This window comes from Notolabrus celidotus, chromosome 1, assembly GCF_009762535.1.
Source record: "Notolabrus celidotus isolate fNotCel1 chromosome 1, fNotCel1.pri, whole genome shotgun sequence".
Taxonomy (NCBI): Eukaryota; Metazoa; Chordata; class Actinopteri; order Labriformes; family Labridae; genus Notolabrus; species Notolabrus celidotus.
In genome coordinates, this window is record NC_048272.1 from 4,160,612 (window position 1) to 4,188,324 (window position 27,713).

The following is a 27,713-nucleotide window of genomic DNA, read 5'->3' on the forward strand; positions in this document are numbered from 1 at the left end:
ACAGTTACTATACAGTTATGAAGGTATACAGTATGAAAATATCCCACTCCAGTAGGATTACAGAATATACCACTTAAGCTGAGGTATTAAAATGCAATAACTTAAAGAAATGTGTAAAGGCATGGAAGTTGAACAATGTTTTATAAGGAACCCAAAGAAAAAGTTCCACATTGCATCACTCCAGGGAGGACTTTTGGAGACAAGCCAAAAAAATTCATGACTTTTTTTCTTTGAATGCACCTCACAAATTTACTTCCCCTGTGAAATGTTGTGCAAAAAGAACTTAAATGGACTACTATTGCAACTGAAATAAAACCACATCTTGGGCTGCTCTGCGACTGTCGTTCAAAAAGGGAAACATACTCTGTTAAATAAGTAATTTTGTTATATAAAAACTGTACAAAAGTTTCTTCAGATAGCCTACTTACAAAACTTTAGGCAGTACCACAAACTACATTTGAAAGCTGCCAAGAAGCATTTCAGTTCTCGCCAAAGCCCAAAACATTCTGGATCATAAATCCCTACTTATTCTCTACTGTTCACTCATTTCACCATATCTCAGTTACTGTTCTGAGGTTTGGGGGAAACACTTACAAAAGCTCTCTGCAACCACTGTCACTACTACAGAAAAGAGCCATCAGAATAGTTCACAATACTGATTTCCATGAACACACAAATTAATTGTTCCTCAAATCCAAAATATTGAAATTATTTGACCTTGTTGTTTTTAAAACTGCACAAATTGTGTATAAGGCAAGGAAGAATCTCTTGCCAGGAAATATTCAAAGATTGTTCTTTGAAAGAGAGGGGGGGGGGGGGGGGGGGGTTATAACTTAAGAGGGAAGTTAAGATTAAAGATGGTGAGTGTTCAGACCACAAGGAGAAGTTTCTGTATTTCAATGTGTGGTGTCAATCTGTGGAACAGACTTAATATGGAGTTACAGCAATGTCAGAACATAATCCAGTTCAAGAAGAAGTATAAAGAAAGGATTTTCATGAGGTACAAGGAGGAAGACTAGTGTTGATAATCATGAGGGGTTTACTTTTGATTGTAGGTGTAAATATGAAGATTTGACGTGTGGGAGTGCACTAGTATAATGCCAGATAATAGTGAATAAAGGGGTAGAATTAGATAAGTTTGAACTTTGTCATACTCCTTTTCACACATGTAAAGTAAAATGTTTCACTGTTTGCTAATAGAACTGATTGATTTTGTTTCTTTTGTATAACTATTTCTTCTTTTTTTTCTTGTATGTTTGTATAACTATTTCTTCTTTTCTACTTGTATGTTTTTTTTTTTGGTATTTCAGAATCAGAATCAGAATCAGAATCAGCTTTATTGGCCAGGTATGCTTGAACACACAAGGAATTTGACTTTGGAAAACAGTGCTCTCTATGTACAAGGCATAAGAATAAGACATACACATAATAATATTTTACTTTTACATGATCGAAATAAAGACATCAAATCAAATAAAATATTCATTGAATACATGTTCATAAAACATTGAGGTGAAAAGTCTATTCTGGTGTAGTCACATAAAAAATAATATCGTAAATTGAAAACGAAAGAAAACACAATGAACACTCACGCACGCGGCACGGCACGGCATAGGTTAAAGAGTGCACGCTGTTTTTATCCGCTCATCCCATTGGTTGATAAGGCGGGACTTCCGGCATCGCAGGTTGGACCTAAAGTGACAAACTTCACCTCCTTAAAATTGGAAGAAAATCCGAAGGACGACGCATTACAAGTTTAAAAACAGTAAGGAACAAACATGAGACCATATTGAGTACAGTATCTTGTGTATAACCTAAGATATAGTCATCTTTACAGGACAGTTTGAACTACACAGCTCTATAATGTTGTGTCACTGAAAGCAGCTAACCGGCCAACCGAGTTCTGCCTGTAGTCTTGTAAATGTAATGTTGCGTTCAGGGTCGGCTCGGAAAAAAGGTCAACGCCACAAAATAACGCGGAACAAAATAATTCATCAGCTGATAGCTCGCGAATTTGATTTGTCTTTGAAAACATATTCACACTTACACCTTAAACTGTTCAATTCTCTTCTTATTGGACAACCATAATTGTTGAGTGTATCAATTTGGAAATAAATGATCAGTAACTTCCCGTCACAGTTCTTGAATTAAGAGGAACATAAAAAATGTCATGGTTTTTCCAATGAAACTATTTAACCCCTGATCCGATATGGGGACGTGAAAACTAAATCCACGTGGTAAACTGAATCTTTTCTCAGTTATAAATGGACTGACATTGGTGTTTGAGAAGGCACGTTCAGCTGGTTATAGTTACATAACCATAAAATGATGTTTACATAAATTCTTACAGTGTTGAACTATATTAGATAGAAAATAAAGTGAAAATATCTTCACAATACTTTCATTGGAATGTGTATTTCAAGTATGCTGATTTGCTTTTAGGGTAACACAAGCAACATGTTGCATCTGCTTTGTTGTTATGAAGTTGTTATGAGATTTTACACACTCAACTAAGCTTGGCAGATTAACAAAAACTAAAGTGTAACCGGAAAGTAAAGGGACTAGACACACATCACTAAATCCTGGTGTCTAATACACACAACAAAAGAGCCAGTCTGTACTTGAGTCAGTCCCAATTTAAATTGGGTGGAGGAAACCCGGGGGACACACCTGACCATCACAGGACTAACACGAACAGGGGACTCACGTTTGTTCCTTTAGGCAGTGTACAGTCACTGTCCAGGCCTTTGCTTGTCTGTGGAATGTGGGATTGAATGCAAATGGAAAAAAACAAACCTACGCACCAACTCCTTCTCAGGAAGGGTTTGGCCTGAACTTCAAAGCCAGGTCCTTCTTGTTGTCAGGCAACAGTAGTAATCATGTTGAGGTCAAAGATGTTTGCCCTGTTTCAAAGAGGATCCGTTCTGTTTCTGTGTCTTTGTCACTTCTTCACACAATTTTATGACTATAACAATTTTGCAGATACACGAGCAAGAGGCATGAATCACAATCCAAAACAGATATCCTATACTTTATGATGTCGTCATATTCATATACATCACAGGTATTAAGTAATCGTTTTATGTTTCTGTGCAGATTGTAATGATTTTCCAGCATGGACGACATAAACCTTCATTATCGCTTTCTGAACTGGAGGAGGCGAATTCGAGAAATTCGTGAAGTGCGAGCGGTGCGATACCGTGAGCAGCTGAAGAAGATGCTGAGAGACGGAGACATACTCAGGTACCAGTGACAAACGATTGCACTATTAGAGTGTGAACTGTACACAGATTTATCATGTAAAATAAGTGCTGCATTAAACAGAATCCTTCTGTTTACTTGTATTTTGCAACCAATGACAGTCATATCTCTGACTGCAGGTATCATGGGAATTCAGATGAAGTTGGCTGTTTTGTGGCGGCCAGGCCATTGTCGAAGAGAAACCACTATTATGAAGTAAGAGTTGATCCTTTTCTCTCAAACCATGACTTTGAATACAACAAGGGTGGTGTTAATGTAATATTACATTCACAAATGTTGAATAGTGAGTTAATGTCACATAATTGCCTAACTCAATCTATGCTTTGTGTCCTTATTTAACAATGAGTCCATATTGAGTGGGGCTGCAGCTTCCTTGTTAATGAGCCATCAATGTAGTTATCCTCCTTTTGTTAAACAAGTTTATTAACATTATTCTCTGCACTCTGTTGACTCACAGATATTTAAAATGACCCTCTTAATTGTAATGTTTATTAGAGAATGTGGAGTGATGAAACGGCTCAGTTGCTCAGTGTGGTTTAAGCACAAGATACTTTATTGTAAATGAAGATAGACCAAGTGACAACCTCCGGTCTCAAACTATGAAGCCCATGCGGAAGTGTTATAAACTGCAATACATCGAGAATCCGCTTGAGGCTGGCTGCAGAAACACCGGAAACCACATACGCACCAATTCAAAAAAGATGATCTTTGCAGCAGAAATAAACATGTTTACAGCCTGGTTCAAAAAACGGCTTGGCTCTATGAAGCTAATTTCTCTATCGGCACACACTGTACGGTGAATTTTTTCTAATGCAACGGTTCAGAAGATATTAAAGGTGACATGTTATGCTCTTTTTCATCAAAATATATTGGTCTAAGAGGTCCCCAAAACTTGTCTTTAAAGTGTATTGCTCAAAAAAACACTTTGAAATCAGATTTTGGTCTGCCTGTAAGCTCCTCTTTTTCAGCCCTGCTCAGAACAGGCTGTTTTCTGTGTCTGTGCCTTTAAATGAGAATGAGCTCTCTGACCACGCCCCCTAAGGAAGTGGATGTGGCCTCGGCTCTCCAGCACGTTGATCTAATGTTTACATGTTGGCTGAATATACACGGCTGCTCACAGACCCGCGTTACTTCAACCCTCTGAATCTGATCCAGAATCTGATCCTGACGGAGAGGCGCCTGCAGCAGGACCTTTCTGAACCATTGGTCACAGATTTAGTGTTTCTTGTTGTTTTATTTGTCAGCATGTTGACGTGTGTCTTGGTACACAGCTACGAACATGTAGCTATGTGGCTATGCTAACTAGCGCAAGCACTTTTCCATGAAAAATAAAAATCATCCACTAGATCTTCAAATCTGCAGACGTGGGGAGTAAAACCGACCTTTGTGTTTATTGAGACATCCTACAACTAGCATGCCTCCCTCCTAAGCTCCTTGTTAGCACACCTGTGTGCAGGTAATGAAAAACGGAGGAGGGGTTGAGTTGTATTTTATACAGTCTATGGGCTGAACAAGCTCCGAGCTCTGACTTCCTGTTACAGACCGGATGGCGTTGTGACGTATGAAAAACACTGAAATCTGAAACGGCTCTTTTCAGCACACATTTACAGAAAGGTGGAGAAATCAGAACAGCGGCAGAATGGATTTTTCTCATTTTCGGGGCGTTTGTAGACATGCCAGGGACACATATTTCAGGTAGAGGACCATTTAAAAAGTCGATTTTGCATGATATGTCACTTTTAAGATTACAAGTTTTTGCCCAAATAAGGACATGACTGACTTGACTCCTGGACGGGAACACATAGCTGTTGACTAGGAGGCTCAAACTCCGTCTCTTTACGTCACACTCCGCCTTGTTGAGTTACGCATTTCCAATATGGCTGCCGCCGTCGATTGGCTTCAAAACAGCGCTTAAGAACAGATGGGTGACTTCACGGATACTATGTTCATTATTTATACAGTCTATGAGATAGACACTCTAAAGCCCCACTATGAAGATAAGGAATGGATAAACTTCTTAGAGATCTAAGAATCTTTCAAACATGACACTGTGGTTTTCTAGAGACTGACGTTTCAACTCAGGGAACAAAATGATGATTCTTTTCTTTTGTATGTGTTGTGAATTTAGGACGCTGATATTTTTGTGTGTTGTTCAGAGGAGACTTGGCAGGCTGCGTCTGTCTGCTCGACTCACGGAGTTGAGCCGTAATGAAAAATAAATCATGCCACCCCCTGGGAACAGAAGAGAGATCTTTCTGCTTGGATGTAGATTGGTAGAAATACTTGGCAGCTCTTCTCAAAATGTGTAGTCCAGTAGCTGCTGATGCAGAGGCTGATCCTCTGTTTAATTGAATGTGTGTTTTATGTTGAAATCATTGATGTAAAGTCCGAGCAATATTTTGGGATCAGAGGAGAAATAATGTATGTAGAGATTTAAAGAAACTCACTCTGTGTCATCAAAAAGAAAAAGTCATCCTGTCATTCTGCAGAAAAGATATGCCATTAACTGAAGTGTATGTAATAATTGCTGTAACTTGCTGTTGCTAAGCTGTCCAGCCTTTCAGTGTAACATGGGCGAGTGGCAGACTCAAGCTACACAAGGGCACAAGTGGCATGCAGTGGTGTACCAATGGGCAGAGCCTTTTTCAGTCTGTATGCATCATGTTTTCTCCACTGACAGGCAGTGCACTCCAGCAGAGTCAGAATCTACTATCTGAAATAACCTCGGTCAGTCAAAGTGACAGCATGTAAGACAGTGCAATACATTTCTTCACAGTAAAAAAAAAAGGAGAGAATAGCTGGACTGATTCAGTCTGAATCAAGAACTAGTGCTGCCTCAGCTCTGACAAATTGGTTTCACAGAGCCAAATTTGTTGCAGCTCATAACAAGTCATGTGCTGCTGTGTTTATTCCAATGTCCCTGGTAATCTAGGCACTGTAGTACACAAACAACCCCAAACAGTGACTGTTCTTCAGATTAAACCATGTTCAAACCTGCCCGCTGCTCTGACGTGTAGTGAAACAGTAACCAAACCTCTCAACCTTTATACTTTTGTGTGCTTTATGATTGTGACTCACATTGTGGGAGTCACACAGGAGACGGGATAATTCTATTTGCATAATAGACATCAAAACTATGGAACGATAGGAAGGGGAAAACATGTTGCAGATTTTAGGGTTCATTTGCATGTTTTACTCTGACACAGAAAAAAATATGTATTATTTCTCCTTCTCAGGAGACCAGAATTGAGGTCATGGGAAAGAACCGTAGAGTTCTCTTCTCCCTGTCCAACATTTGTAGTGCTCCGTTTGCACTGTGTCCATGTAGGGCTCCTCGGGGATGATGTCATATGTTCAGAATTCACTTATCATAACACGAGTGAAGGCAAGCTCTTCACTCAAGGGTTTTCACTTGGAATTAAACTGTTAAAAGGTCTACTGTATCACTTTAGGTTGGTGTTGAAATTTCATGTAGTAAAAAGAGAAGCAGTGCTTATATAAATACATAATCTAATGGCCTGTAATAATCTGAGGGAAGCTTAAAGGTGACATATCATGCAAAATCGACTTTTTAATGGTTCTCTACCTGAAATATGTGTCCCTGGCATGTCTACAAACCCCCCGAGAATGAAAAAAATCCGTTCTGCCCCTGTTCTGATTTCTCCACCTTTCTGTAAATGTGTGCTGAAACGAGCTGTTTCAGTTTTCAGTGTTTTTTCATACGTCACAACGCCATCCGGTCTGTAACAGGAAATCAGAGCTCGGAGCTTGTTCAGCCCATAGACTGTATAAAATACAACTCAACTTCTCCTCTGTTTTTCATTACCTGCACACGTGTGCTAACAAGGAGCTTAGGAGGGAGGCATGCTAGTTGTAGGCTGTCTTAATAAACACATAGGTCGGCTTTACTCCCCACGTCTGCAGATTTGAAGATCTAGTGGATGATTTTTGATGTTACAATGTCATTTAGCAGACATTAGCAGTTTCAAGCATTAATAACAACATTATAGAAATTAGGGATGCTTAATATTACCAGCATAATATTGTTAACATATATCAAAGATTATAAAGTTCAGTATTATCTGTAATGGCAAATACGAAAAATGTCCTCCAGTATGTTTGGTCAATAAGGTGACGCTTTAATTTTACATGCATTGACAGCTCATGTCTGCCATCAATGAACTTCAACATGCTGGCTGTAGGGAAGTATTTTGATGAGGCTGTCAGTGTTAATCCTTTAGCTGTGATGTGATAAAGGTCAGTGATTAAGGTACTTTTTGTCCCTTTATCAATCAGTCAATCAATCAATCAGACTTTATTTACAAAGCGCTTTTCATACAATGACATTGTAACACAAAGTGCTGTATATAACTATAAATAAATTAAGAAAAAGATCCCACCCCCAGCCCCGACCCCAAACACACCCCATAATCCTAAGGTTAAGAACACAATATGCAACAATAGTAATAAAATAAATAAATAAAATAAAAAAGAAGTTGCTGAACGAACTGAGAAAACGCTCTCATGATATCTTAATGAGGAAACACTGGAGGTAAAATAAGATGTTAAAACTCAAAACAGGAAATTAAAATCACCAAAGTAAAATATATTTCTAAGATAATAAAAGACTAAAATATTAAACCATTAAAATAACTCAAGATGCTAGACTTAAAATAAATAAATAAATAAGTACATAAATAAATAAATAAAGGAGAATAAAAGTGACTAAATTGGAAATAGATAATAAATAAATAAATAGAACTATTAAGAGTAAAAATAAAACTCAGTAAAAAGCAAGACTAAAAAGGTAGGTCTCCAGAGTACACAATTTAGAGACACCATAGCTTGCTGCTCCTGCTTCCACTGTGATAGAATATAACAACACCTCTGCACTTTTGAATGGCGCATTTCATTTTGAAGAAACTCCCTGAATGCTCAGTTGACGAGTCAAAAGTAATATAAACTTTGTGTCAAAATTAAAATAACTCCAGCCTTTCAGTGTGGTGTAAAGATGTGGGCAGGCTAATGATGTACTTGGATTGGTGTCGGAATCCCTAATAGAAAAAGTCAGACTCGTTGCTGGCAGTCTGGTTTTTGCTTTTATGAGTCACGTAGAGACTTCAGGATGAATATCAGCTTGTTTCATGACCTGCTAAAAACTCATCAAAATGAGCTTTAGGCACACCTGATAACTTATTTCTTTTTTGCCTAACATTTATATCTCACTTCACTTTCCCACATTTCACCCTCCTCTGACTGCATCAACCTGAAGAACATAAAAGAAACTCTGGAATAAAGGCACATATCTGTGACCTTCATCCTCACTGCCCTGCTCTCTTCCTCCCCCACTGTCTTTGTCTCAACAAGTTTGTTCTGCTTAAGCTGTCTCGCAGTATCAAAACCTCCTACACATGAGTGTAATGAGTAGGTCATTACAGGGTTTTAAGAAAATAACCGCGTCTTTAAAATCGAAGGTTTATGTCTGAAGATTTGACATAAATCTTGAGTTTTATTGCATTTGTTGTCTTGAAATATCTGAATATATTGTTAGATGAAGGATGAAATGACCCCCTCTGTTTAACAGAAGTATATTTAGTAAAAATACAGTTTTAATCATCATAAATAAAAGGTATTTGTTTGACAGTGATTCTGCTTTTTGATTCATCTTGTTCTCTGTGCAGGTGACCATCGTTGATACAGGAGTGAGGGGGATGATCGCTGTTGGTTTAGTGCCACAGCACTACAAGCTGGACCACCAGCCGGGCTGGCTCCCGCAGTCTGTGGCTTTTCATGCTGATGATGGAAAGTATGTGACAATAATGATTTTATACACAAAGATGAACACGTGTGCAAAATCTGAAACACACAAAGAGCCCCCATGATTAGACATTCAAACAGTGCTATTTGTTTTTCCACAGACTGTATAATGGAAACACAGTAGGACAGCAGTTTGGTCCAAAATGCTGCAGAGGTGACAGAATAGGTTGTGGAATATCTTTGGACTCTGATGATGGACAGTTAACGGTGTTTTTTACCAAGAATGGAAAAGACGTACGTTTTCCATACCCCCACTTCACTTGTGACTGAATTGATCAATTAGTACAGTTAACAAAAATAATTCATTTGCTTTCCCTGAACAACTTTATCTGTATTTGCCCAGATCGGCAGTGTTGAAGTCCCAGAGTGTCCTGATGCTCTGTACCCTGCTGTGGGGATGCACTCTCTCGGAGAAGAAGTGATGCTGGACCTGAACGCCGAATGGGGAATGGATGAGGATGATGGACAGATGATAGTAGACAGTCATGAAGAGGACTGGAGCCGTCTCCATCACGTCAAGGTGACCGGCACGGTAAGTCCTGATGAAGAGAAAAAGATTAATATGAAATCAACAATGAAGTCAATCAGTTAACTGTTATATTTCAGATGTTTCTTGTGCCAGTAGCCACATTTAAGGTCACAGAAAAATGTCTCAAGCAGTCTCCATCAGGGTTCATGCGGTGCAATGATTGACTGTTATTAGCTGGGGGAGAATGTGTGTACTTGGTCTAGAACAAAACCAGCTAAAAACTGCAGGTCATCAAGTGTGCACTTGTGGCTGGCTCAGAAAGTATGGGAAGCCACATATACATCAATTTTAAAAAACTTATCTTTAAAGCAAAAATAAACATGCCTACAGCTTGGTTCAAAAAGGATTCTTATGTGAATAGCTCACTCCTCTGTTTGCACACACTGTACAGGGGCAAATTGTTTATAACTTGTTAGAATTCAAGATATTAAGGTTAGGATTTTTGCATCATGCAAGCACACTGCAGCTGTCAGCAAGCTAAAGGCCTGTCTCAACTCCATCTCATTGCCTGTTGTTGGGTTGACCAAAAGGTGCATTGAGTCAGCATTTCCAATATGGCGACTGCCATCGATAGACTCCAAAACTCTTTGGTAAATACACATAATCCTTATCTGTGTCAAATCCAAAATCAGGAAAACTCATAATAAAGATAAATAATTTAACTTTCTACTAATGTGATTCCAGAGTGCTTTACAAGAATAAAATAATGCACAAAACAAGGCAAATAAAACTGATTTAACCACAGAGTCAACAAACATAGTGTGTTCAATAACTTTAGTGAAATCAGTAAAAGCTCTCTGATAAAAGTTTAATTTTAGAAGAGATTTAAAAGTGCTCACTAAATCTGCTGAACTGATTCCCTCAGGCAGCTTGTTCAAGAGTTTTCGGGGCTTCGACTGAAAATGATCTGTCACCTCTGATTTTTTAGGCCTCCTCCAGAGGATCTCAAGACAGCGATTACAAACAATATTTTATCTAACATCCTCCATGACCTCTTGTCTCTCACTACGTCTGAGTCTCCACCCCTCGCTCTCATGGCAGGGCTGCAGTGTTTGTGTCTGGCTCAGGCGTTGGTAAGCACAAAACCTGAATTCAAAGAGGATGGGAGGAGATCACAGCTGACTCGCCCTGGGGCAGGAGTGTAACCTGTGTGCCACCCGCACATCCAATTATCCTTTATTTCAACAAATATAGCCCTGTCTTAGATGAAAGTAGGGCCCCAAAAAATGCTGTCTGATCTTCCTGAAACTCATCAGTTACACAAGTGCACGACTTAACAATGGAAGAAGGCTGGCAGTGCAAAAATACTGTCAGTAGTGGAGCAAAAGGAGTGCTTTTTATGCTCATGAGTGAAGGAGGAAAGGAGTAGAATTACAATTTTGTGACTTCTATTTTTATGCGCTCCGTTTTCTGGGTTTCTATCAGTTGGTTTTTTTTCAATATTAATTTTAATGTTTTCTTTTCTGATTGCAAAACGCTCACAAAAAAAAAATCTATGCTTTACTTCCCTTTAACCCCCCACCCCTTACATCTATTCCCACATAAATAAGGTACAAAAAAAAAAGAAGAAACAGGCAAAAGAATAGAGGAACAAAAAAGAGAAAAAAATAAAATAAAAAAACACAAGCCAAAGAGAGATAATGTGTTCATACAACTGCACATTTCATATTTCATGTGTAATTAAGTAAGTAAGTAAGATTTATTTATAGAGCACCTCTCAAGAACAGAGGTCACAAGGTTCTTTACAACAACAACAATAGAAAAACATTAAAAGGCAAAAACAGCGATTGCAAATACACAAAAACATTACATAAAAAAACAGACAGATTAAACAAAGGCAAGTCTAAACAGATGGGCCTTCAACTGCTTTTTAAACATGTCCACAGTGTCCACAGTTCTCACTTCCAGAGGGAGACTGTTCCAGAGTTGAGGACCAACAACTTGGAAAGCAGAGTCCCCTTTAGTTTTTAAACTTGTATGCGGCACAACCAATAAACCCTAATCAGAGGACCTCAGAGACCTGCTGGAGTTATAAGGCTTCAGCAGCTCCCTAATGTAGACTGGAGCCTGTCCATTGAGTGCTCTGTACACAACAACAAGAATTTTAAACTGGATCCTACATGTGTATCTTTTTTTTTTAAAATAAAGCATAACATTTTATAAAGGGACAAGCCACCCATAAACTTCATGATATAGTTAAAAAGAAGACTTGATAAAATTAAAAATAAAATTAACAAAGTAAGAAAAGTCTATCTTAGGGATGACCACAATTAATCGATTATCGATTAACTGATTGTTAAGAAATTACTCGAAACACACATTGTTGTTATCAATTTTCCGTCACGTGGAACAAACATCATGTGGTCTCATGTTACACTCATCTATCAGGGAGGTGTTTTAAGTTTAAAGCATGTTTTGATGTGAATCAGCTGTTAAAGGTGTCGCGCACAGCGGAGACGCTCAGCTACGGCTGTGCGTCAGGTCTCCACGTGCGCTTTTTAAAAGAGGATCAATACAAAACTGCTGCCAACAACAACACGGACACAAAGGTTGACAGCTTTAAACAAGACATTTCCCAACTTTGGATACAAAGGCAACAGACAGGTGGGAAATTCAGGTACGCTACGTTTACAGACCAGCAACATCAGAGCCGTCTGGCTTTTCTCCAGCGGGACTGATTATGACCCGGTTGCGCTCCCGGCTGACACCTGACCGAATACACATGATTATTTTTCTCAATAAGAACGAGTGGACAGAAAACTGGACACTGTGAGTCTGAAGTAACTTTCTGTTAGTAGTCTCAGCCTTCACTTTATAAGATTATGTCCGCGGAGAATATTTTAATGAGCCTGATCGTTGATATTCTGCGTGTCAAACGTGTGCCCGTATTCAATCCCGTCAGTTATATGCATTTTGTTGCTGTAAAAAAATAAAATTTAGGGGGAAAACAACCTATTTGGCCTTTTTTTTGACGTAAGAATAATAATGGTTTTTTTTATCAATTAATCGATAATTGATCGTTAACATTTCCAAAAATCGATCACGGAAAATACTTAAAATGTACATCCCTAGTCTATCTACATACATACATATTTATACATATATATATACACATGCATACACGTATATACAAACACATATATAAAAAGAGAAGAGGTATTTCATATATTTAGACAAAGTCCAAGTTCAATTTACAGCTAATCAACAAGCACATTGCACAAATCACTGCGTTCCAAAAAATGCACAACTTTTCATACAGTATCAGTTTTCCTCTGAGTATGTATGTTATTTTTTCCATAGACATGCATGTAGCCGTAATTTTTAACCCATGCCCCCAATACTTGGTCTTTCATTTTTTTTTACCAGAACAGTCTTATCAGTTTGATCCTTAGTCACTGAAATATTTATCCAAATAACAACTTTGACAGTTATTATTATGACTTCTGTTGACACTGGTGATAAGGCAGGTTTAAAATGTTGACATTTAGGTGTGTTAAACACTCATATTTATAAGTTGTTACAACCCAGCTCGTGAGGGGAAAGGGCTCGGGCTGTAAAATAAGCACTCATAGATTCAAATATGGCTGAACAATGAAATGAAACTGAGGCTGTTTCCGAAATCGCCTACTATACTAGCAGTACGTACTGATATGTCCAAAATTCAGTATGTAGTAAGTAGTATGTGAACAAGAGCAAAATCTGCAGTAAGCCAAAACTCCCCGGATGTCTACTGATTCGGGAAAATATCTCAGTATGCATTGGACCAGTCTGCCTCGCGTACTGTTTCCCATAATGCACAGCGCTCGTTCTGCTTTTTCTTTTTCCTCATTTTTTGACGGGAGGAAATCCGTTTTTGGGTGCTGTGAAAGTTATCAAATTCCATATAAACCACTTCCTAACTTTTTAAATCATAAATGGATGCTAAATAAGCATTTTATTTATCGGCTTCGCCGTTGTTTACTTCCGCTTTCCGAAACCGGAAATCCAGCGAAGTCTGGCTAAGCATGCTGCATGACAGATCGAACAGAACAGTCATACTACATACTAAATTCAAACGCAGTATGTAGTAGGCAATACCTACTGCCTACTACATTAGTAAGTAGTATGTAGCAGGCCGTTTCGGAAACAGCCCCACACTGCTTACTATCAGCTCTCATCCAATAGAGGTCTTCTGCAGTTACAACACAGGGTCTTCTTTTGACCTCTTGAGATTATTCCTCAATTCAAACTGGGAAGGAAGAGAAATGTTTTCTCTTTTCATAAATCAGTCTAAAAATGGTGATGGATGAAAACTATTTGAATAAATGTAAGGTTGTAAAAGCAGCTTCATGAAACATGTAAACAGACACAAAGGTTGAGTTTAGTGAGGTCTGCCATGAAATTGTATATGACCTGCTAAAGATTGAATATAGCCAGGTTAGCTGTTTATGATGTTGGCCCTTCACATTGGAAGCAAGATAGCATTTGTGTTTGTTTTTGCATTCTGTTGACATTTGCTGTGAAAAAAGGTCACGGTGGAAAGTGATTCAGTTTCAGTAGTGTTGATTTCCTCTGCTCCATTTAGTCAACAATTATGTTATCTGTGTCACTGTAGCTCCTTTTTAGTACCTAATCAGTGCTGTGGAGAGCTGACAAAACCAGATCCTGCTCTACATTTGACAGAAAGAAAGAATTGCATGACATTGCAACCTAGTTTTTGCATCTCATCATTTAACATCCCTTTTAGCACAGGCTGAATAAAACATGCAGCATCTCATTCAACACCTCTGTTGTCTGCACAGCACAGCCATGAGAAGGAATTAGCACTCAAAATTTGAATCAACTGTTCTCCAGTTTTGTTGTCTCACCCAAATTACAGTCATTTTAACCACCTGCTGGATAACACCAGGGCAGTGTTTGTACTTCTTTGTTTTTATTTATCAAACCAGGTACTTAAAGTGATAATATAAATATATATTCAGAACTAACAGCATGTGGTAACTTATTTTCATTAAAAGAAAACACAGCGAGTCATTTTATTCTTCATAAACCCATCATATTGTTTGGCTGTTTCACACAAAAAATAACAATGACCGTAGTGACTATCCTGACCGGATTTTAGTCACTGTCTGGGTGCGGGAGTGAGGTGTTTTTGACGCGCTTCTAAAAGAATCCAATGTCCAATCTGAGGTTATTGTTGCGTTATTTCTTGCTGTTTATTGTTTCAAAACATAAACAGGTAAAACAACTTACTTTGATGGTGATAGGCGTGATGAAAAACGAATGTGTGGTATAAGACAAGCGGTAAAAACCGTGTGCTCTTACCGTTCCCAAGATCACTACTTCACCTGTGCCCCTTTTGTAGTATTTACCTGCCCGTTTACCTGAAGTGCCCCTTGTGGTGATTGTGTGAGTAACAAAACAAAAAACAAAAACAACATAGGAAAGAATGGCTCATACAATGACAGTAGTTCATTGTGCTTTATTCAGGTCAGTGGAACTGAAGCTACCTTGGAAACGGGGCTGGCCTCCTGCTCTGTGTACTGGGCCAATATGCTGTCTATAGGGATGCTTCATTTTTTTAAGTGGAGTTAAATGAGGTACTTTTTATAGTGCATTCTGCAGGTGGTGGAGCACAGTTTGTGTTGTATCTGTGTAACAGTGTCTTTCTGATGAAAAAGTAAAACACAGAGAGCTTTCTATTTATAGTGCACACTTACACCAACATAGGTGTTTGAGTAGCTCTTTCTTAAACAGCTAAATTACATGGTACAGTGGTGGACAGTAACAGAGTAAATTTACTTGAGTACAGTACAGTCATGGCCAAAAGTTTTGAGAATGACACAAATATTACATTTTCACAAAGTCTGCTGCTTCAGGGTTTTTAGGTGTTTTTGTCAGATGTTTCTATGGTATAATGAAATACAATTAGAAGCATTTCATAAGTATCAAAAGCTTTTATTGAGAATTACACAGAATTCATGCAATAAGTCAATATTTGCAGTGTTGACCCTTCTTTTTCAAGACCTCTGCAATTCTCCCTGGCACGCTGTCAATCAACTTCTGGACCAAATCCTGACTGATGGCAGTCCATTCTTGCATAATCAATGCTTGGAGTTTGTCAGAATTTGTGGGTTTTTGATTGTCCACCCGCCTCTTGAGGATTGACCACAAGTTCTCAATGGGATTAAGATCTGGGGAGTTTCCTGGCCAAGGGCCCAAAATCTTAATGTTTTGTTCCCCGAGCCATTTTGTTATGACTTTTGCTTTATGGCAAGGTGCTCCATCATGCTGGAAAAGGCATTCTTCATCACCAAACTGCCCTTGGATGGTTGGGAGAAGTTGCTCTGGGAGGACGTTCTGGTACCATTCTTTATTCATGGCTGTGTTTTTAGGCAAGATTGTGAGAGAGCCCACTCCCTTGACCGAAAAGCAACCCCACACATGAATGGTCTCAGGATGCTTCACTGTTGGCAAGAGACAGGACTGATGGTAGCGCTCACCTCTTCTTCTCCGAACAAGCCTTCCTCCAGATGCCCCAAACAATCGCAAAGGGGATTCATCAGAGAAAATGACTTTACCCCAGTCCTCAGCAGTCCAGTCCCTGTACCTTCTGCAGAATATCAGTCTGTCCCTGATGTTTTTACTGGAGAGAAGTGGCTTCTTTGCTGCCCTCCTTGACACCAGGCCTTCCTCCAAAAGTCTTCGCCTCACTGTGCGTGCAGATGCACTCACACCTGCCTGCTGCCATTCCTGAGCAAGCTCTGCACTGGTGGTGGCCCGATCCCGCAGCTGTAACACCTTCAGGAGACGGTCCTGACGCTTGCTGGACTTTCTTGGGCGCCCTGGAGCCTGTTTGGCAACAATTGAACCTCTCTCCTTGAAGTTCTTGATAATTCGATAGACGGTTGACTGAGGTGCAATCTTACTCGCTGCTATAAACTTCCCTGTTAGGCCCTTTTTGTGCAATGCAATGATGACTGCACGTGTTTCCTTGCAGGTAACCATGGCTAACAGATGAGGAACAATGGTGTCATGCACCATCTTCCTTTTAAAGTGTCCAGTCACTCAATCATGACAGATTGATCGCCAGCCTTGTCCTCATCAACACCCACACCTGTGTTAATGTGTGTGACACCTGTGTGTCATTGAAATGATGTTAGCTGGTCCTTTTGTGGCAGGGCTGAAATGCAGTGGAAATGTGTTTTTGGTGATAAAGTTCATTTTCAAGGCAAAGAGGGACTTTGCAATTAATTGCAGTTGAGCTGATCACTCCTCATAACATTCTGGAGTATATGCAAACTGCCATTATAAAAACTGAAACAGCAGACTTTGTGAAAATTAATAGTTGTGTCATTCTCAAAACTTTTGGCCATGACTGTAGTCGACTGCCAATCTCATAGTCGAATATTTGCATATGAAACTTGGATCATTCCATTCAAACCATGGGGGTGCTCAATGTCTAATTATACACTATTTTCCTGTTTCCCGTAAAAAATAGTGTCTCATATCCTATTTTGATATAAATATAGACTAATGTAATGTAATTCTGAGAACAGCTCTTGAAGTGTTAAATCTCCTTAAAGGGGTAATTAAATCTCCCCTGGTAATTAAAGGTGGACCATTTAGCGGGACCTGTGGAGCAGGCGTACCTCAGCTGGTCTTTAAATCTTTCTAAGGTTCATGGTAGCTCAAAATGTCAGGAAATACAACTTCAGTTGATCCTAAAAAATAGTGATGAAGATGAGGAGCAGCTTCATGAAGAGGGCTGTGAGATCAAGGATTACCGGACCACACAAAAACTGTACTGGGCCAAACGAACGAGGAGGAATACCCAAAGCTGCGCAAAGCCTCAAAAACAATCCACAGCATCCCATCCACCTCCACATCATCAGAGAGGATATTCTCAAAGACAGGATTTACAGTCAACAAAGCAAGGAGCGCACTTCTGCCCGTAAACACGATGAATTTCCTCACGTACAATTTGAAAAGACTCAAGCGGACAAAGACGAGATGAAAGACTGTTTTAAAAGGTTCTGTTAAGAGATTTAAAAACCCTTCAGCTGGTTCAGGTTTGATTTTGAACATTATACAAATGTTTAGCCTTAAGTTGAACAAACTACCCTCTGCAGCGCTGCTCTCCTCTGTGTGAACACTGTTTAAATATCTCCTGATTCCTTTCTCTATAACGGCGCGTTGTTCCATGTTTAACGGATGAAGGCCTTATTTGAGTTTTCTCTCCATCACCTCGTTGTTTTTGCAATATAGATTTAAAAAATCTAAGTTTTATACTTATAATATTCTGTTGTCCCTTTTACTTTAAGCTATGAGTCTCTTAATTGTAAAGGGTTATGCGTAATATTGTCATGCGGTCACCATCATGCAGACTTTGGGTCAATAAGGAAAAACAACAAACATTCCACTATTCGTCGACTATGGGCAAAATCTGATGAATCAGATTCGACTAAGCAAATCCTTAGTCAGGCTCATCCCTAGTAATGATGTCTATAATTCTCCACTTGAGCACCCATGTCCATATCTTCAGCCCATGTTAGAGGTTTTTAAAATGAAGAATGATACGTATGGTTTGAAATGTTCTCCCTGTTTCCCACTCTGCCCAAACATACAAACATTCACAGTCTAACCTGGGAAAGCGTGTTGAGCTCCATAACATTTGTTTCATTCCAGATGAAGATTTCTAAGTTCTATGCTGGAGTAACTTAGTTGCTGTTTTTATTCCATGGTATAGTTTTTAGAGATTTCAAGTCATGGTTTCTAAATAAACAGAATGTAACAGAATGTACTCCTATGTTTTCTTTTCTGCACATTTATGTATTTTGAAAATACACCATTTTGAGATTTTTTAAGAAGTACTTTGAATACTTAAGTATTTTTAAAAGGAAGTACTCCAGTACTTTAACTAAAGTAATAATCTGACAGAGCAACTTTCACTTGTATTGGAGTAATATTTGACCTGGAGGATCTATACTTTGACTTAAGTAATGAAGCTGTGTACTTTGTCCACCACTGGGTAAATAATGATGCCCCCCTCTGCAGCAGTGTATAGCCTAGCTTTTGAGGTACTAAGGAATAATCCTAACACTAACTAGCATCTGCTATGGGCAATGCACTAGCTATTGACAAGTACCTCATACAACCCCGCTTCAAAAACATAAAAAAGAACTATCCATTTAAAGCAAGCTCATCTGACATTTCTGAACAGCCACAACTGTGGCCGCAAGACAGTTTCAGGTCACTGTTGTGTGCTAAAACAATGTGTAGCTGTTATTCAGTTAAAGTAGGATCTGGCAGAAAAGATGAGATATACTTGACTGAACCTTGACAGGGGAAATCCAATTGTTGAAGCCACAGAGGAGTCAGAGTAATGGAATCTGTAGCTTCACAAAATCAGACTCTCAGAAGGGTTTCAAAGGTCAAATTCTTCCATTAAGGGTGCAATCATTGTTTGTCCATTTTGGGGCAGCAGGACAAGCTAACACACAAGATTGACATGTTATCACCTTACAAAGAGGTGCCAGATAGTGCCAGATTTGAAGACAATAGAAACATCATGAGCAAGCAGTTTCATGTCCTGCAGCCATGATGTAACACCAGCATTCATCTAGAGTTGTGTTTGTAGCCGGACCCTGAATGTAAATCCAGATGTACAGTGACATCTCTAACGCAGACCATTTTTTGTCCTGCTTCCATGCTACTTTGCTAGCTTAGTTTGTTTGTCTGCTGGTTGGTGCTGTGCAGGCCGCTCATAGAAATGTATAGCTGTTGGGGCGCAGGTGGCCTAGCGGTCTAAGTGCCCTAGGTATAGGGGCTACATTCCTTGCTGCAGAGGTCGCTGGTTCTACTCCCGGCCGGTCGACCATTTACTGCATGTCTTCCCCCACTCTCGACTCCCCACATTTCCTGTCTCTCTTCACTGTCATATCAAATAGAGGCAAAAAGGCCCACAAATGTAACTTTAATTAAAAAAAATAAATGTATAGCTGCTTGCATAGGGAGAAAAAAAATTGTAATACACATAGAATCATTTATGTAACCATTGCAAACTGACACAAGTTGTTCTGTGAGTTAAAGAGGGATACAAATAACAAAATTTTTTTTTTTCAATTGTTAGCATAAAAATGTTCGGTGCTGCATCATGAACGTACCTGAAATTGATCAGCTAATCATCACTGTAATAACAGACTGAGGCATGGAAATATTGTATTTAATTTTGTTTGATAACTTCCCTGTATAGACTTCCACTAAATGGGTCAAAATATTGTTTTCAGTTGTGAACATTAAAAAACCCAACAAATGTTTGGACACTAATCCAGTTTAAATATTTTCTCTTTATCTGTATTTCCACAGCTGCTGGAATATGTGGGCAAAGGACAGAGAATCGTGGATGTGGGCTTAGCTCAGGCCCGCCGACCTCTCGACACACGCTTCCACTACTACGAGCTGGAGATCACAGACACCGGAGAGAAGTGTTACATCGCCCTGGGGTTGGCACGCAGGGTAAGAGCCTCCTCATTTTATTCATCACCATTAAGACCCCATGTCATGTGTGACACAGTGTGTAACTTAGCATACACACATACTCTGTGGTTATTTGTCTGTGAAGAAACCCCCCTTTTTACTCTCCTCGCATCTCGTCATTGCTCTCCTTCACACACACCACTGCTCTCACTGTTTCCAGTCTGAGTGATTGATGAGGGACAGAGGAAAAGCTAACAACAAAATAAATATTGTCTCATTTTACCCCCACATCTGGTCTTCCATGGAGAGCAGGTTTTTCCATTTACGTGTGAAATTACCATGTTTAACAAAAATACAGCCAATTATGTGAAAAGTTAGTTATGAGATACAATGAGTCTGTTGTATTTGTCTCAGTTTTCTTTCAGAGTCTGGTTTGTTTTGTGTTTTTCTTCCTCTTTCCATTCAGCCAGTCTTTACATAAGGGCAAATCAGAAGAAAAGAATCAAAAGTATGTAGGACTTCCTCAGGCTAAATAATTAAAGTTTGATAACCTAATTAATTTGTCTCTTTAAGGTGCTTTTAATCTGAAATGATGACAGAATACCAAGATCAGTATTTTGGAAATAAGCAGGGTGTGAGAGAGGACTTGTTGAGTGTTTGCACATCAGAGATCCAATCATCTGTCATCACCCTTATTGGATCATCAGAACATCCTTATTGGACTCTAATTGACAGCTGATCATTCGGCTGTTTTTACAGCTGCGATGACGCTCGCAGCCCGGGAGGTGATGGATCATCGCTGTTCTCGTCTCTGACATTAAACTCCTCCTTCACTCCTCTGCCGTCACTTTCTGCGTGTGGGCACTTTGCGCCCTCAGGTCAGACTGTGAGGAGAATAGAGCTCTGTCATTTTGCTGATTGTTTTCCAGGAATTGTTTTTCTCAACATGTCTGCGGTTTTAGCGGCGCGTTATAAATCCATCAATCAGTCATTCCTGAGGTATTCTTCCTTCCCCTGTGCTCTCCTGCAGGACGCATCAGTCTGCTGATGTGAAGCATTACCTCGCTCCAAAAATCAAAACAAAGATATCTCTCTCTCTCTCTCTCTCTCTCTCTCTCTCTCTCTCTCTCTCTCTCTCTCTCTCTCTCTCTCTCTCTCTCTCTCTGTCCCAGGGTAACACATGCTGAACAGTCACTGGTTGCTCAATGCTTGTTTATATTCGATAAATGAGCGATTGTTTATGGTGCATTCCTTTTCTCTGTTGTTGCTTCAGGGAAGACTTTTTGGTTTTCTGCTCACAAGGCATTATATCCACACTCTTATCTTTGTTCTACTCCTTAAGTCTTTTGTCTCACACTTTCTCCTTCAATAGACTCGTTTTCTGACTGTTGCACCTAAACCCTTCTTTGTAATGATCACATTGGATAGATTGTATAACAGGGCACCAGATTCAAAGCTCTCTCACAGACTCAAAAGTTACTGATGTCTAGAAGTGATTTTACTTATTAGTGTCATACTGCTTGGTAAAAAGGGAGTTTGATTTTGCTTTTTTTTTGCTTTCGAAAAAACATCTGAATTAGAAACTTGAGGGTGCTGCATATAAAGAAGCAAAACAACCTTTACTTTTTAAAACATTTTTTACTGCAAGTTTTATAGTGAGTGGTGCATTTCTTTCACATTTCCTTGCACTGATTGTTTAGTTGCAGTGTATATGAACAGTGACAGTGTAAAAAAAAAAAAGGAGTGTGTTCACCAGTGGTAGTACTTAAATACAACAACGGTACTGTCATTATTATAACCCCAAGCCCCTCCCACTCAAACCTCCTACAACTTGTGTAAAGAAAATACAACAACAGTTGTTAAGTTAAGTATACAAATGATATCAATTATAAATAAATGTAAAATAGAGATATGATAAACTATCACAAAACAAAAAAAAAGAAAAAAGGGGTCCAAAGAGTGATGCCTTTCACCACTAAAAGAAAGCAGGATAAGATTCTCCTATGCATTGTTTACAGGAGGCACCAAAATCAACACGAATAGAAAATCACAAGGGCTTTAACCCATGTATGATATTGTTTGTTTAGGTTGTTACACCTCACCCTAATGCAGCCCTGTGGGGCCAACAACAATCTACAACATGACCCATATGAAATCAATAAAACACTTCCAGCACTTAACAATGGGATTTATTACAAAATGACACAAAGACTCAAACATTAGGCAAGGATTAGCAAAAATCTAAATTCACAAATACATCAAAAGCAAAAAAAACCAACCTGAAAGAGGGGTGACAGGGCAGCAATCCCCAACTCCAAATGCCTCTCCCCTACTGCATGCAACAGTGGACTTTTAAAGGCCCAAGACCAGGTGGACCTCGTTGTCGAAATTAGATTCACCTGCAGGGTAAAAGTGGAAGACACACTGAATATACAGTTGTAACCATAGACATAATATAGATAGACGCCTCATAGACTGCCGCTGCCTATTGGAGCTGACGTATCAGTGCAGCCGCCATCTTGGATGGGTGACCAATACGCTACTAGTGCATTTATTTCTACTGAAGGTGTATGCCCAACTACAATAATCTGAATTTTTACCTGATTTTCACACAGTTTGGTTTGTTACAAACAGCAGAGATGTAGTTATGATACAGGGCGCTGTCACACATTCAAAAATGTAAGGTGACATATCATGCAAAATCGACTTTTTAATGGTTCTCTACCTGAAATATGTATCCCTGGCATGTCTACAAACCCCCCGAAAATGAAAAAAATCCATTCTGCCCCTGTTCTGATTTCTACACCTTTCTGTAAATGTGTGTGAAACGAGCCGTTTCAGTTTTCAGTGTTTTTGTTACGTCACAACAATATCCGGTCTGTAACGGAAGTCAGAGCTCGGAGCTTGTTCAGCCCATAGACTGTATAAAATACAACTCAACCCCTCCTCCGTTTTTCATTACCTGCACACATGTGTGCTAACAAGGAGCTTAGGAGGGAGGCATGCTAGTTGTAGGCTGTCTTAATAAACACAAAGGTCGGTTTTACTCCCCACGTCTGCAGATTTGAAGATCTAGTGGAGGATTTTTATTTTTCATGGAAAAGTGCTAGCGCTAGTTAGCATAGCCACATAGCTACATGTTCGTAGCTGTGTACCAAGACACACGTCGACATACTGACAAATAAAACAACAAGAAACACTAAATCTGTGACCAATCGTTCAGAAAGGTCCTGCTGCAGGCGCCTCTCCGTCAGGATCAGATTCTGGATCAGATTTAGAGGGTTGAAGTAAAGCGGGTCTGTGAGCAGCCGTGTATATTCAGCCAACATGTAAACATTAGATCAACGTGCTGGACAGCCGAGGGCACATCCACTTCCTGAGGGGGCGTGGTCAGAGAGAAAACAGACCGTTCTGAGCAGGGCTGAAGAAGAGGGTTTTACAGGCATGCCAAAATCTGATTTCAAAGTGTTTTTTTGAGTATAAACTTTAAAGACATGTTTTGGGGACCTCTTAGACCAATATATTTTGATGAAAGAGCATAATATGTCACCTATAAAAGTTTAAAAAAATGTAAAAAACTTGTGAAAGGTAATCCCACGTGATCTGCTCTCAATACTGCGGTGGTTATTGCAACCGTAGGCTGCACAAAATACCGGCGTAGTTGTTCATTCTGTGTGGACTCCGTTTGCTTCTGGTGCTGTCCTAGAGTGAGGGCACCCATCCAATATGGCGGTGACGCTGGATTACGCTCCAGCACGTAATGAGGCGTCTACGTATATGTGTCTATGGTGGTAACAAGGGGCTTTCAGTCATCTAATGATGCTTAACCCAACTTTTGAAGGAAAAGCAAAGGTTGTCTGATTAAATACATTCATGACTTTTCTTATGAGTTCAACTTTCACCACCTTCTTTCACAGGAGAGTATTTTAGAAGAAGAAAGGTACTTTATTGATCCCCAGGGGAGAAATTCAATTTTGTCACTCATGCTATTTTGGACATGCTACCCATACAGATTTTTGGTATATACATACAAATGCACACACATGCAGTGAATATGCTTAGGGAGAGATGTCAGAGTGAGGATACTGCTGTCAACCAGCGCACCCAGGGCAGTTGGGGGTTCAGTGCCTTGCTCAAGGGCACCCCGGCAGTGCCCAGGCAAGTGAACCAGCACCTCTCCAGCCACCAGTCCACTTGCCAAGCTTCGCCCATACTGGGACTCTAACCGGGGACCCTTCGGTTCCCAAGCCAAGTCCCTATGGACTGAGCTACTGCCGCCTCTACGTCAGTTTGAGGTCCTTTTACTGCTTGTTTTTGAACATGTGATTACATTCTGACTGTCAAAGACGAGTGTTAATGCTGAGCATGGGGCAAACTGAGTCTCTTTGCCTTGTACAGGTCAGTACAGGCTATGAGTCCTAAAAACTCAATCAAATGGATGAAGTCATTTCTGATTAGGTCGCTTTCTCTTTTGTATTAAAGGACTACCCCAAACGCAGACATCCAGGTTGGAGCAGAGGCTCCATTGCCTATCATGCAGGTGACTATTGGCTTATAATAATGTTATATAGTGACCTGACATTAAGCATTTGCATTCAGATTATATCAAGATTACAGCACTACTGTCTGTTATGGCAGAGCCTGTGAGTATGTAGTGCACAAGTTTATTAAGTCTACATTATTTACATTGATGATGGCACCAAGTTGTTGCATGTGTTTACTGCAAATGGGAGTTACAAAACATTGATCATTATGAAAAGACATACAGATTGGGATGAAATAATACAAAGGTTAAAATGTGTTTTCACTAGCTTGTAGCAGCCTCATCAATAAAAAGTTGAAGTGCAAACCAGTAAAGCTGGTAATATTGTTGTTCATGTCAATGTCAGCAGATTTTTTGTGTTTTCAAAGATACATTTTCTGTCTTTGTAGACGATGGGAAATTGTTCCAGGGCAGCGGGGTCGGAGACCCGTTCGGACCGCGCTGCTTTGAAGGCGACATCATGGGCTGTGGGATCATGTTTCCACGAGACTACAGCCAGGATTCAGGAGGTGAACGTCTTTTGTACCATTTCCAAAATGTGTTTTGCAACCTCATGTGTGATCATTAATCTTCTTTGCTTCTTCCTCCATGTCTTGGTTCTTTCAGATGACATGGATGACTGGGACCTTGAGGTGTCTCCAAAGCCTGCCAAGGTTCAGAATGACCTTTATGCAAACAATGATGATGAGGACGATGAGGGAGAAAATCTGGATGGGAGGAAAGTCACGGTGAGATGATGTTGAAATGTTAACATATTAAACAAGCAAGTCTGAAACATTTAGTTTCAACATTCTCACCCTCTCCTTGCTGTGTGCTCTCTTGTTTGAGCAGGTGTTCTTCACCAGAAATGGGAAAGTGGTGGGCCGGAGGGAGATGGCCTTACCTGAAGGAGGATTGTACCCCACGATTGGCATGCTAAGCACAGGGGAGAAGGTGAAAGTGGACCTGCACCCTCTCAGTGGTTGAGCGGAGAGGAGGTAATGAAATCCCAGTGCTGAAATCAGAGCAAGGACTTACATGAAGCTCTGCTACATTTTGGAGATAGGACAAAATTAATACCTCCAAATCAACAGGCTAAAAGATACTACTTGAAAAGTCACTCCAGTGTAACTGTTTTTTCCAAGAATGAATCAGAAAAGCTTATTTTTATATGACATGTGCCTCTGAGACGTGCTTTATAATTAAACAGTTTTACAGAAAAAGAGAGACACTTTTTTTGACTATCTTATCACAAAAAAATAACATAAAATGCCAAAAAAAAAAAGGTCTCACCAGAATAATGAATGTAAAAACCCAGAGGACCGTCTTACCAGCAGAGAGCCTGCAGCTCTCTTGTGCTCATACCCAGAGCTGTGATGTGCTGCTTCCCACTGACGGTGTTTTACTGACACTCAGTGGTTAGAGTGATAGCCTGAAAAATAATGTTCAGCTAATAAAAAAAATTAAAAAAAACAAACACAGCACTGGGTCTTATAAAAAAGTAACATAAGCAGAAAGACTGCTTGGTCAGGAATTGGAGTCATATTTTGAGGAAGCATCACAAGTAGGAACTGTGAGATCTTTCAGTACAGTTATGACATATAATAGCAATATTTGAATAGAAGTCAAGAGATTTTATATCCAAAAGCTGTTGTTTTGATCAGGTATGATTTTACCATGATTGTTGCTGAAGTGTCATTAAAAAGGTATGTTTGACAATCCAACATGCTGTCTAAAGGATTTGACATTATAGGTGCATTTTGACCAAGAGTTCCAGGGTCTTTTAGCCCCCAGAACCCCTTTCCCTGGAACTAAAAGGTTCCTGTGCCCCCATTGTTGTCTGCGTTTCGACCGCGGGCTGAAGTCCCGGGTAGATTGTGCAAATCAGGCCAGTGACATATAGAAAAAAAAATTATATTAAATTATATTTTGAAATCTTAATAAAAAACTAAACTAGTATGCATTCCCAGGAACTCCCACTGTGTTTCAACAACTGTGTAAACTCCACAAACACTGTTGCGTTCAACCGAAAGTCCCAGCACCTTTGAAAAGTACTACCCCCCAAGCAGGGGCTTTTCAGAGGGGAGATTATCTACCCCTGAACTAAATTTAGACCCTGGTTTCTCCTGTTGAAACGCACCTAGTTCAGGGGTAAAGTCCCTAGTTCCAGGGTAAAGTTCCTGCGGTTGAAAAATGCCTTAAAACCCCAAACAGATACAGACCAAAACTTAATGAGTTTGCAGAGAGTCTAGATATTAGTTATGCATCGGATGTGTTTCCCCAGAACAAAGATGTCAAGCGTCCAAATGTAGCTGCAGAAATGTTCTTCAGGCTTGGATCTTAAAGCTTGCCTGTAGTACAGATCTAAATGTTTAAATGAGTCCATGCCAAACACAGCAGAGCCTTTGTTTTTTTATTACAAATGACATTTGACAGAAAATAAATCAGCCTGGACTCTGGTGGACTGTGAAGTGCTTTAGATTAAACAGATGTTAAATGGCTCAAAAAGGGATTCATTGTGTATTAAACTGTCAGGACAAGTCTGGCTGAGGGTTAAACATGGTATTGTAGTACATGTTTACTGGTTCAACATTTAAGTGTGTAAGGAAAGATCTGAATGTTGCAAATGAAGCCATACTGTAACTAATGTTAGTTGCTCTCAGGTTGTATTTGAAAATCAAAATGAAACACTCTGTCTTTTTAAGGTTATTTTGTGATATTGCTGTATTTTCAAGTCAAGCATTGACTGCCAAAAACCTGTAATGCCTTTTAATTTTACTTTTTGTGCCTGTCGCTGGATTCAAGTTGTTGTTTTCATATATCTTTTTGTCCATTTCTGTTGATACAGAATTACAGTTTTATGAAAGTTAACTTGGGTTTAAGTAAATACATTTCAAAAATCTGTTTTTCAACCCTTGTACACAACATGCACTGCACCTTTTTACCCACATTTAAGAGACAAGAGTGCTGCTTTATACTCCACTTCTGACATTTTAGCAGATTTCTCTGCTATAAATTCTGAGCTCTGCAAATTTGAAAGGGTTCGGACTTTTACCTGCAATACTGTGTGTTATGAATGTTTCCTTTTTTTAACCCCAACATGAACAGATATCAGAACTTGACTAA

General features: G+C 39.5%; 1 protein-coding gene across 1 annotated transcript; it reads left to right on the top strand.

Annotated features, from left to right (window-relative positions):
• The first annotated feature begins 1,638 nt into the window (after positions 1 to 1,638).
• LOC117809901 (SPRY domain-containing protein 3-like) lies at positions 1,639 to 25,882 on the top strand. Its single transcript, XM_034679505.1, has 11 exons — positions 1,639 to 1,765; positions 3,097 to 3,243; positions 3,381 to 3,456; positions 8,943 to 9,067; positions 9,180 to 9,312; positions 9,422 to 9,610; positions 19,955 to 20,104; positions 24,548 to 24,605; positions 24,998 to 25,117; positions 25,215 to 25,336; positions 25,440 to 25,882. Exons 2-11 carry the CDS (start codon positions 3,116 to 3,118, stop codon positions 25,572 to 25,574), a joined length of 1,236 nt encoding a protein of 411 aa, XP_034535396.1. The 5' UTR covers positions 1,639 to 1,765; positions 3,097 to 3,115; the 3' UTR covers positions 25,575 to 25,882.
• Positions 25,883 to 27,713: the final 1,831 nt, after the last annotated feature.